Raw genomic sequence first — 12,500 nt, 5'->3', positions numbered from 1 at the left:
GACTGACAGACAGAGAGTTGTAGCGTGCTCTTGCTTAAATACCCAGTGAATTTCTTTTCTTCCTTGCTCAGTCTACAGAAGGCCTTTTGAATTACTCTACGCGGGATGCATGCATGTCTCACCAGGGCTACCAGGGTGTGCAACTGATGTATTCTCATCTTACCCTCATCAGCAATGACACAGAGCGATATAATATGCGTAAGTTTTTGGAAGCGACACTGTACTCATCTGTATGTGGGTGTGGGTAGGTGGGTGGGTTTGTGTGTTAGGAGGGTGTGAGGGGAGGGGGGGGGGGGGGGGGGGGGCTGTGTGTGGGTGTGTGTCACTGTGTGTGTGTGTGTGTGGGGGTGGGTGGGTGGGTGGGTGTCACTGTGTGTGCAGTCAACCTTGGGATTAACGACTCTTGGTGTCGCGTGAAAAAAAGCGAAGACTTTATAGTCATTGGAACATAGGCAAAGATTTACAGATCTTTACCGGCCCTTTCAGTTTTTTCCTACTGTAGCTGCACTGTAAACTCATGCCTCCCTTATCCTGGCAGTCCAAAATTGGGCACTGCCCATAACTTTGAAATGTCCTCATCGCTGTAACACTTACAGTAACACAATCATTGAAGAAGGGCCAGAGATCTGGCATTCCACACGACTTGGCAAAAGAGTCGTAATATTTCCTCTGAAAAGAGTAGTAATATTTCCACTAAAACTCCCCTGCAGGCTGCCCGGTAGACCGAGGTGCCCGTAGCATCGAGGTACGGATCCAAGAGATATGAGTGTATTTCTAAAGGCTTTCTGCCTCTGCTGCTTGCTGGTGTGTCTTTGTTCTCTGATTTCCGGTCTACAGAGAATACGAAGCCGATCGATGTAACCTTAAATGGCCGCACGTATAGTTTTCGCTCCTACTGGGACTCTCCGGTCTCGATCGGCAACGCTCTAGCTCAGTATGTATGCCTTGTGTGTGTGTGTGTGTGTGTGTGTGTATGTGTGTGCGTGCGTGCGCGCGCGTGGGTGCGTGAGAGAGAGAGAGAGAGAGAGAGAGAGAGAGAGCGTGTGTGTGTGTGTGTGTGTGTGTGTGCGTGTGTGCGTGTGTGTGCGTGTGTGCGTGTGTGTGCGCGTGCCTGCATGTGTGTGCGCGTGAGAGAGAGAGAGAGAGAGAGAGTGTGTGTGTGTGTGTGTGTGTGTGTGTGTGTGTGTGTGAATATGTGTGTGTGTATGTGTGTCTGTCTGTCTGTCTGTTTTTATGTGTTCGCACGTACACTCGAGCATATGTTTTGAGTGAGGGGTGTTATAACGTTTGCGGTTGTTTCCTATTCACTAAGTCCATCAGCCATCTGGTGATTGTTCTTGGTCGCGAAACACAGGTCCGGAAAGATTTCTTTAGTCTCCGTTGTTTTGCCTTTTATGTAGTATGCTGTGCCGTAGCTTGGGCATGGAACATTAGTAGCCGCCATTTTTTTTAGCTCCAAAGGAACGCAAACCTGACGAGGGCAATTTCGGCAAAACGTTGTTACTACCGTATATTCCGGAGTATAAGCCACCCTGGAGTATATTGGCTGTACCCAGATTTTTTAGGCACGAAATACAGAACAGAACAACAAGGACAATCAAGGCTTGTTTGCTGCTACTTTCATGCTCTCAAAATCATCAGGCAACAGAGTCACGAAATACAGACATCTTCCCCATTTACCGTATTTTACCAGTTGTAAGTCGACCCCGGTTATAAGTCGACCCCCCCCCCCCCCCCCCCCCCTATCTGGAGGTCTCAATTCTGCGTTTTACAGTTTTCACCCGACGAAGCATTACTAACCACTCCCTGCTACTAACACATCAACAAATCATGTAAACATTCCTTATTAAAGGATATAACGTCCCAATCCTTGAAAAAGGCCAATAAACTGGAAAAAATGTATAAACATGGTGCACTCGTGCATGCAGTGCAGGTCATTTTTTGTAAGATACTGATAGTTCCCGGTTGTAAGTCGAATTCCGGTTGTAAGTCGACCCCCACCCTTTCTCCTTCTATTTTAAGTCGTAAAAGGTCGACTTACAACCGGAAAAATACGGTATCACTTTATTTCACCATCGTAGTTTAAGGGGCCGTCCGTAAATATCGAACGTTTTTCACCAAACGAATTAGTTTAGTTTTAGACACAACCCCTCCCTCCCTCCCCCTCAGAACGTAAAAAATGTTGACATGCATGCATATACAACGGCCATGTACATGAATCAATGTTTTCTGAAACGAAATTGGTCAACCTCCTCCCACCCCATAACGAAATTATTTCGTTTTGTGAAAAAAGTTCGATATTTATGGACGACCCCTAAGCCGCGCCATCTTTTTTTGGGCGAACTACTGGTTTTTAAAGTGCGGCTTAGTCTGTGATCGTTTCGTCGGATCCGGATCCCTCAGAGTCAGAATCAACCGATCACATTTGGATCATAGTACATGTGCTACCAAGAGTACATAACCCCCAAGAGTGTGCAACTGCCTGCACAACCTCTATGCTGTGCTGCGACGGCAGAACTTCACTTAGTCTGTGATCGTTTCATCGGATCCGGATCCCTCAGAGTCAGAATCAACCGATCACATTTGGATCATAGTACATGTGCTACCAAGAGTACATAACCCCCAAGAGTGTGCAACTGCCTGCACAACCTCTATGCTGTGCTGCGACGGCAGAACTTCACTTAGTCTGTGATCGTTTCATCGGATCCGGATCCCTCAGAGTCAGAATCAACCGATCACATTTGGATCATAGTACATGTGCTACCAAGAGTACATAACCCCCAAGAGTGTGCAACTGCCTGCACAACCTCTATGCTGTGCTGCGACGGCAGAACTTCACTTAGTCTGTGATCGTTTCGTCGGATCCGGATCCCTCAGAGTCAGAATCAACCGATCACATTTGGATCATAGTACATGTGCTACCAAGAGTACATAACCCCCAAGAGTGTGCAACTGCCTGCACAACCTCTATGCTGTGCTGCGACGGCAGAACTTCACTTAGTCTGTGATCGTTTCGTCGGATCCGGATCCCTCAGAGTCAGAATCAACCGATCACATTTGGATCATAGTACATGTGCTACCAAGAGTACATAACCCCCAAGAGTGTGCAACTGCCTGCACAACCTCTATGCTGTGCTGCGACGGCAGAACTTCACTTAGTCTGTGATCGTTTCGTCGGATCCGGATCCCTCAGAATCAACCGATCACATTTGGATCATACTACATGTACATGCAAGAGTACATAACCCCAAGAGTGTGCAACTGCCTGCACGACCTCTATGCTGTGCTGCGACGGCAGAACTTCACATCACGTGACATGGTTCAAAAGGTTATGCTGGCAAACAGTGCAAAGTGACCGCAAGAGAGTTGTACCCAAAGCTGGACTGCGTACAACCCTGTATCTATCATGCACAGAGTGCAACTAATGTGTACGGGTTCATCACGTGATGTGAAGTTCTGCCGTCGCAGACCCCATAGCTGGAGTTGCACACTCTTGGGATTATGTACTCTTGGTACTACCGTGACCATAATAATAATAATAATAATGACAGTTCGCATTTCACTCATTGCATGAGGTCAACGCATCTGTTAACAATTTCGAGCCAAGCAGCTCTATCAGAAGCAGATTGCACAGCATCCAGAAGCGACAGATTAATGCATTGTAAGTCTTTCTTGACAACGTCGATCCATCTCAGACGTGGTCGTCCTCGGGGACGTCGTATGTCTGTTGTGTTGATTGACATTACCGTGACCATGCCAAGGTAGAAAAACCAGGGTCGAAAAGTTACTCCGGGTTCGTACTCGTCGTACTCATCTGCATGGTGCAACGCTTTTCCACGTGCATGTGTACTAAATGCGTATAACAATGATTGTTACCCGCCAAACACGTACAAATGTCATACATGTATTTGGCAAAAATAGATCCTTTGGATCCTGTCAACCCTGCTCCCGGGGCAGGGTTGTTCGGATCCAAATCCGAGGGATCTGGATCTGGATCCGACCAAACAATCACTGCAGATCCAGTGGGTCCTACGGATCTGGATCTGGATCCGACCAATCAATCACTGCAGATCCAGTGGATCCTATGGATCTGGATCTGGATCCGACCAAACAATCACTGCAGATCCAATGGATCCTACGGATCTGGATCCGGCCAAACGATCACGGTCTTCTACTCCGGAAAAAACGGTAATGCCATGTGGACGTTAGTTGTTCTGAGCTATGCTCACCTCACGGCCGTGTGCCTTTTCCTGTCAAGGGCATGTTTGATGTTGTTGTTTTTCTTGTTGTGTGCTACTTACTTGCTCATGGTGCATAGCCGGGCTAAGAATGAGGCCGTGTGTGCAAGGGTGAGTTGACTTCTCTCTCTCTCTCTCTCTCTCTCTCTCTCTCTCTCTCTCTCTCTCTCTCTCTCTCTCTCTCTCTCTCTCTCTCTCTCTCTCCCTCTCTCCCTCTCTCCTCTCTCTCTTCTCTCTCTCTCTCTCTCTCTCTCTCTCTCTCTCTCTCTCTCTCTCTCTCTCTCTCTCTCTCTCTCTCTCTCTCTCCCCCCCCCTCTCTCTCTCTCTCTCTCTCTCTCTCTCTCTCTCTCTCTCTCTCTCTCTCTCTCTCTCTCTCTCTCTCTCTCTCTCTCTCTCCCTCTCCCTCTCCCTCCCTCCTTCTCTCCCTTCCATCCACTCTAGTTGCATCGTTTTCACTAGCTAATTGGCTCGTCTAGTATAACTTTGTACTGCTGCTGCTGCTGCTGCTGCTGACCGACCCTCTAACTACTGTTTTGATGTTAGTGCTGTGGTAGCCGCTGCTGCTGCTCCCACTGGTGCATGAGGTGGCTGTGACGTCAGCGGCGTTGCTGTGCTACTCCTACACATGTACAGTTCTGGCCAGAGAAATCCAGCCTCATGAATAAAGTAGCGTCGCCATCGAGTGCACAGACCAGTATGTGTAGTGCTAGGGCTGTGTAGCTCCCGGCAATGCTATTTTATTCATGAGGTTGGTTTTCTGTGGCCAGCACTGTAGTTGTGTTATAGTTACTATGGATACCAGGGTTCGCAGCGAAGTTTGGAAGTCTGGAAAAAGTTTGGATTTTATAATTCAATTTTCCAGGTCTGGAAAAAGTTTTGAAAAGGCGCTCCTTTTGAAAAAGTTTGGAAAAAGTTTTAAATTTCGATTTTTTGGCCGCAGATGTGCTGCACTACTGCATGCAAGTGGCCGTTTTGAGTGCCGCGATAGAAGACGCGCTGGCGATGCGTGGTGTTCACTGCATGTACGAGTCTCGTACAGTCATTTCAGTGCAGCTCAAGCGCGGCCAGTGATGACTTTTATTTGGCCGTTTTTTGTTACTGGCGCTCGCGCTCGATTTTGATTCTTTGAAGTCGGGACAGCAGGATGGCGAGGTCCTTTCGCACTCAGATGAGTTTGCTGGCGAGGATGAAGCCGTCTTTTGCGCTGAGATGGACACCAGCTATGTAAATGTTTCATTGGAACCCCCTCTGGAGGTGGATTGAACTTACGGAGGGGAACTCTCGTCGTATGAATTCCCCTGCTATTTTCAGGGGCTCTAGTTGCTGAAGGCGATATCATCGCAATGCACCTTGGTGAATTTGTTGATGGTAGTAGTACCAGGGAGGATTTTTACTACTCCCTGGTTGTACTTGTAGTGGAGAAGACAGTCGTGCAGAAGAGATTTATAATTTATTTTTCCTGCACGAGTAGATTTGGAAATTCTTGAAATTGGTTTGGAAAAAGTTTGGAAAAAGTTTGGAATTTTGTGTGCTTGGTTGGCTGCGAACCCTGGGATACAAAGGGGAAGAGTGTGTTGCTCCCTACATGGGGGGGGGGGGGGGGGAGCTCCCGGTTTTCCTGCCGACTTGAATTCTCACTTGACTGACTCACGACTGCCATCCAGAGCACACGAGAAGTCCATCGAACCGTCCACTCGGCAAGCGTGGAAGAAAGCACCACTCCCTGCTCAACACACAGTGTTTCGGGGAATTCACCCCTCATCAGTTGAGCTTGAGTAGGCTGAGGAAGATTGTGCCTGAAGAGCACCACTTTTATAGTGCTCTCCAGGCACAAACATCACCAGGGATACAAACTCAGCCTACTCAAGCTCAACTGATGAGGGGTGAATTCCCCGAAACACTGTGTATTGAGCAGGGAGTGGTGCTTTCTTGCAGGTTTGCCGAGTGGACGGTTCGATGGACTTCTCGTGTGCTCTGGATGGCGGTCGTGAGTCAGTCAAGTGAGAATTCAAGTCGGCAGGAAAACCGCAAGCTCCCATGTAGGGAGCAACACACTCTTCCCTTACTATCGCCTAAATCGCACCAACCTCTTCTTCACATTGTGGATACAAAGTCTCTATAAAGTCTTTTTTCGTTTCCTTGTAATACCACTGCTCTGCTTTCAGTTCAATGGTAAGCTGATCAACCTTCAGCAGCCACTTACCTCTAGTGGAGATCTGGAGTACATTATGCCAGACGCACCGGACGGTAAGCAGTGCTGTGAGCTGATTTCCTGTAGACATGTTATACCTGCTTAAAAGACGTGCCGGAGTTGGCCGCTTGACCCGGAGTGGTTTGCGCCCGCACCTTCTCCTGCTGTTGGTGCGCGTGTGTGTCTGTACATGTGTATGTGTGTGTGTGTGTGTGTGTGTGTGTGTGTGTGTGTGTGTGTGTGTGTGTGTGTGTGTGTGTGTGTGCATGTGTGTACGTGTGTGTACGTGTGTGTGTGGCTGTGTCTGTGTGTGGCTGTTGTGTGTGCTTCTGGTTTCAGCCTCTTAGGGGGCATTTCTGCAAACTATGTTCAACTGCTTTTCCTCGCAAATTGTTGGTGGGCTGATCTCCTCGCCTCCCGCCGCGTTAGGAGCTGCATCTGTGCGTTTGATCTTTGCAGGGTGGTGGCGTTCCTATGGATGCTGAAACTCAGTCTCGAGCGAACCGTGAATTTTTGTTCTCCCTCTCAGAATGTGACGTGCTGTCGGCGGTGCTTGTGTTCTTTGTCATTGTTCAGCTGCACGTGCACTTGGCGGTCTTGGGTGTGTGCTGCTCAACCAGGCGCTGGAGAGGAGCTGGCCAGACGCTAAGCTCCTGTCGTCCGGCGTCAACCACCTGGGACAGTTCTACTGCGACATCTCCCGTCATCCAGCACTGTAAGTAATCCATTGCTGTGAGTAATCCAGCACAGGTAGACTCCCTCTAATTCGAATACGGTATAATTCGAACATTCCGTGTAATTCAAACTTTTCCTCGTACCGATCTTCTGCAAGTCACTTCAAGTCAAAATCGAATGCATAATTCGAAGTACGAAAAGTGCGCCGGTTGGATAATTTGAACCCAGTCTTCGTACAGAAGAGCTGTTTACAGTACATTGGCTATGTCCTTGGAACGCTTATTTCGAAGTGAGATTGAGTTGCTATCCTTGTAATTCGAAGTTCATTCTTTTCTCCTTCTCTAGCCAAGAGTAGCTCAAAAATCGATCAATGGTCCGCTGCAGGATCGACTACAGTGTATAGCGTTCAAGAAACCCACCTTCTCTCGAAATTTGATTCAAGCCCGTGCGAGGCAAATTGCAAAGGTTTGATTGAAGACGACTTCTTCCAGGTGGCTGACTCTCTTCGCGGATCTCGGTGGCCTTTCTTACCGCGCCAGCTCGTGCGCGGAGATGTTGGCACACAACAACACTATTGTCGTAAATATTGTCTATGCCTTTGCTCCACTTCCGTTCTTCAGAACGACGTGCTGCTGTCCAATGGCCTTTCATGACGCGGATTAGGCAGCGCAGTTCTTTTCCGCTGAAATTGTCTCAGGAAAGCTGTAGTGACTGACAACTTCTTCACTAGAAGAATGAAGATGTCAAAATGATTTTGTGTCGATCCAGTGTTTTGATGATCCTATGTTTCGTTGATGCAAATAAAAATGTGCAAAAAAATATTCAGCATGCGATTTCAAGCATTTTGACATACATATCAGTGCATGGGGCTGCATTTGGATAATTAGAAGTTCTGGATAATTCGAAGTTAGGGCCTGGCAATTTGAGGTTCGAATTAAAGGAAGTCTACCTGTACTGTAAGTGGTCTAGCACTGTAAGTGATCCAGCACCGTAAGTGACCCAGCACCGTAAGTGATCTAGCACTGTAAGTGATCCAGCACTGTAAGTGATCCAGCGCTGTAAGTGATCCAGTACTGTAAGTGGTCTAGCACCGTGAGTGATCCAGTGCTGTAAGTGATCCAGCACTGTAAATGGTCCAGCACTGTAAGTGGTCCAGCACTGTAAGTGATCCAGCACTGTAAGTGGTCCAGTGCTGTAAGTGATCCAGTACTGTAAGTGGTCTAGCACTGTGAGTGATCCAGTACTGTAAGTGGTCTAGCACCGTCAGATGTGTGCAGATCAACAGTAGTAGACTAGTACTCCATGTTAGAGCTGGTCCAGGTGACGACAGAGATGTCGAATGTACTACACTTGGCCGTGTGGAATGTATGAAATAGGTATCGGCAAGTTTTCGTAACTTATAGCCTTTTTTTTAGTTATAGGTCCTTTTCTCTTTACATATTACTATTGACTCAGCATCCAATTTTTATTTCTGTTCTTGTTTTTGTTTGTTTTCTTCTTGTGTGTTGTCCTCCTGTAGGATTGGACTGCCTGACTCGGAAACCCTGGCCATACTGGAGAACTACATGCTCGAGTAAGTCACGTACACAACGGCATGCACGCACGCTCTGATGAAACGTGAAAAGGGTTAGGTTAGTTCTTAGCGGCACTGCCAATAGTGCACCAACTAAACTCCCAACAATTCACCATAGATTTGTAGAAAAGAAAAAGGATGAAGGAACTACACGTTACGCTATAATGTCCACTAACACCACCAGTTACTAAACAATCAGCTCATGCGATAACATTGCACGACACTGACCGACGGCACTGACGTTCTACAACTAACCGGCTATCAGCTCTAGCACACATCTTGTACTGTCAAGGTACTCTATAGACTACATCCAAGGTCAAATTAGGCAAGTTTCGCTGTACAGTAGAACGCCGATTATCCGCACGACCTGACATAACATTCCTTGGTCCAGGTTGCACTGGTCCTCTACGACAGGTGGTCGCTTTGACAGGTTTTACTGTATTTTGCAGTATGTTTAAACCGAACGCGGATTCTTCGACCGTATATTCTATCGAATAATTTCGCCCTTCATCCAACGAATTATCTATATTCTATCATATGCATGATGGAATTTTTCAACACTTTTCAGCACTTTTTTAAATAGACTGGAAGTGTTGTATTTATATTATATATATTTAAAGTTGTGAACGGCAACCATTCGGCTGTTCAATAATGCAACAATCTCTCCTCCTCTTCTCCTCCATTCGCTCTCACTGCCGACACATGGCTAACCTCAGTGGCCATTGCACACACCAAAAATCGAATACTGTAGTTTCATAAATTTTCGTTGTACTTCTATTTTCGGTGATTCAGTTTCATGCCTGATATTCCAATACACCGAACAAACACTAACACACATAATCCAATAGGGAACTGCTTCTCTGTACCTAAATTTTTTTGTTCACCTAACCTGGCCTTTTGCCCTCATACCGAAAATATTGAGAACCTAACATTTCTGAAATTAGAGTAATCGCACATGGCTACCCATGGGTAGCCATGTGTAGCCATGTGTAGCCATGTGAGAGCACGTAGAGGAGATGAGCAGGAGAGATTGTTGAAGTATTTTTATTTTGCAAAGTTTTGCTAATTTATATAATATCGTGTTTTGTATTGTTGAGGTGCACAACCAGTGTGAACCACACATGCAGTATACAGTCAGACCTCGCTTAACCGCACACATCCGTTTTCCACGAAAAAATATCCGGATAGGCGAGGGAGCCGGATAATCGAACACACATGCTGTATGTATGACTGACATAAGCCGTAAATCGGTAACCAACGATTCTTTTCCGGATGGCGAGGGATCCGTATAAAAGAGGACCGGATAAGCGAGGTCTGACTGTATACCGGTACGTGTACTGGCAACTACAAGGTGCACACAGCAAGAGCACACCGTATGGAAGGGAGAGAACCGTAACACGAGAGAGGAGATCAAGACTCAGAGGAGAGGAGATCAAAACTCACAGGAGAAGAGATTGAGAAGAAAAACTACGAGCAGATCTACACAGTGCAAACATCAGCAGGCTCAGCACTGAGCTCAACGTTTTTTCTTTTATTTCTTTTTTTTCATTTCTGCCAATTTCTTCGATTATTAGGCCACGCGTTTCTATTTCTTTGTTTCTCGTCACCCGAAAATCTAAAAAGTAAAAACGCATGCGAGAGGTGGAAAAAAATAAAAATTACCAAAAAATAAGAATAAAAGGTTTACTAGACCTTTGTTCACACTGAAATCCACCAATACACCATGCAAAATAGCATCCATAATTAGCAACTAGTATGTGGTAGGAGCTTCTGTCACGATCTGTGCATGTGCAGCGTAGATTGCGCACAAAAAATGCCGACCTCGCATCATGTGTCGCGCCGGCCAGGCCACATAATTATGTACATGTGCGTGAGTGTGCTGGTCCCCACATGCACAGTCGGTGCAGTACAGTTTTTTTCTCTTTTTTTCTTCCAGACTCCTGAATCGTATGTGCACGGGTGACGAGAAGCATTGAAATAAAAACGTGTGGCCTTACGATTACCGTACTCACTTGATTAGAAGCCCCTCTCGAATAAAAGCCCCTCTTGAATAATAGCCCCCCTACAAGGACTGTTTGAAAATATACAAGCCCCTCTCGAATAGAAGCCCGGACTACTATTCGCAAAGCATGGGGTGACCAGGTAGTGCCATGTATGAAGGTCAAGTCTGCAAAAAACATCTCGTGCATGTTCCTATTGGTACATATCCTGGTCGATGTAGTGTGTGCAAACTAACTCGGGGCCGAGTTGCTGTGAATATGAACGTTTTAGAGATTCGATTGGAATACCAGTATGGAATGAAACCATAAAAGCCCCTCTCGAATAGAAGCCCCTCTTGAATAGAAGCCTCCTCGAAATTGGTATTGAAAAAATAGTAGCCCCCGGCTTCTAATCGAGTGAGTACGGTATTCGTTCAACCCACGAATATTCTAAATTATTCGATTATTCGTTTTCAACACTGGTATTTTTACTTGTGTGTTGCTTCTGTTCATACGTGTGATTTCAGAGTGGCAAGCCTTCCGTATAACTGCGAGATGTTGCGAGCACCGCAGTCGTCATATGCCAAGAGTTTAGCCAGTATCATCACAAGCCTTTTCCAAAGGGTAAGGGGACGACGCTCTCTTGATCTATTTTTATTTGGTTTAGACAGCATCTCCTGGCACGTCAGCAGACGGCCAATTAACCAGTTGAGATCTCTCTCTCTCTCTCTCTCTCTCTCTCTCTCTCTCTCTCTCTCTCTCTCTCTCTCTCTCTCTCTTCTCTTCTCTCTTCTCTCTCTCTCTCTCTCTCTCTCTCTCTCTCTCTCTCTCTCTCTGTCTCTCTCTCTCTCTCTCTCTCTCTCTCTCTCTTATCCATGCAAGTGTGCTGTTGCTTGCCTACCTGCACCCATACTAGGCACTGCACACCTAATCATGTGTGCCATGCCTTCATATGCGCGGTCATGACGACGTTTGCGTGTGTGTGTGTGTGTGTTGTGTGTGCTCACCTCGCTTGCTACGCACGTTGCAGTACGACCAGGAGAGAGGCGCGCGGATTTTGCAAGCCATCGAGGGAGACTCACTCTCTCCTCTCTATATGTAAGTATGTATGTATGCAGAGTCTTCTGGCGAGCAGTTTGGTCTCGTGTACCGTATCTGAAAATTGCATTGAAGCTGCTGCTTGCGAAATTGCCATCGGGAATACGATTCGTTTGATCTCGTGCACCACGCTCGGAATTCGGTTTAATTTACTTCAAAGTATTTCCATACGTAAATTCGCTGCCGCTAAATTCATACGTAAATTAACTGAATTCGAACGAGAAAAATGGTGGGGCGCAAATTATGCATTTGAGTCCACCAATTTAACCAGATTTTGGACAGTCAGACATGCACAAGGTAGCACCAGACTGACAAGGAGTACTGGGACATTCCACGGCAAGGACGTGAGCTTGAGCACTGTTCAGCGCTAACCAACAGTGCTCAAGCTCACGTCCTTGCCGTGGAATGTCCCAGTACTCCTTGTCAGTCTGGTGCTACCTTGTGCACGTCTGACTGTCCAAAATCTGGTTTAGTTGGTGGACTCGAACGCATAACTTGTGCCCCGCCGTTTTCCATGTTTCGTCGAATTCCATTTAATTTTTTTCCTTGGTTCACCATCCGAGTACTTAAAAAACAATTATTAGGGAGGTTTCGCTCTACGGAATTACGTATGAAAATAACGTATGAACTGCACGGAATTTTCATACGTAAAAATCAGAGCTGTACGGTTTCGCTCTACGTGATTTCTCCACGACTGATCAACATGCGTTGTTGCTTTGGAGACGCGTTGGCTGCATGCGCCCACC

The 12,500-nt window shown here is 46.6% G+C and overlaps 1 protein-coding gene across 1 annotated transcript in view; it reads left to right on the top strand.

The window, feature by feature from the left end:
* LOC135825632 (uncharacterized) overlaps window positions 1-12,500 on the top strand; it is a 21,177-nt gene that overhangs the window by 1,403 nt on the left and 7,274 nt on the right. Inside the window, exons 2-9 of the mRNA XM_065338246.1 lie at window positions 72-198; window positions 838-934; window positions 4,319-4,349; window positions 6,404-6,485; window positions 7,006-7,144; window positions 8,624-8,677; window positions 11,184-11,280; window positions 11,687-11,754. Coding sequence (XP_065194318.1) covers window positions 72-198; window positions 838-934; window positions 4,319-4,349; window positions 6,404-6,485; window positions 7,006-7,144; window positions 8,624-8,677; window positions 11,184-11,280; window positions 11,687-11,754 — 695 coding nt within the window. The remainder of the gene's footprint in view (window positions 1-71; window positions 199-837; window positions 935-4,318; window positions 4,350-6,403; window positions 6,486-7,005; window positions 7,145-8,623; window positions 8,678-11,183; window positions 11,281-11,686; window positions 11,755-12,500) is intronic.

The sequence above is a fragment of the Sycon ciliatum genome, chromosome 10 (genome assembly GCF_964019385.1).
Source record: "Sycon ciliatum chromosome 10, ocSycCili1.1, whole genome shotgun sequence".
Classification (NCBI taxonomy): Eukaryota; Metazoa; Porifera; class Calcarea; order Leucosolenida; family Sycettidae; genus Sycon; species Sycon ciliatum.
Note: the sequence above shows the minus strand (reverse complement) of the source record. Positions and strands in the feature narration are given on the sequence as shown.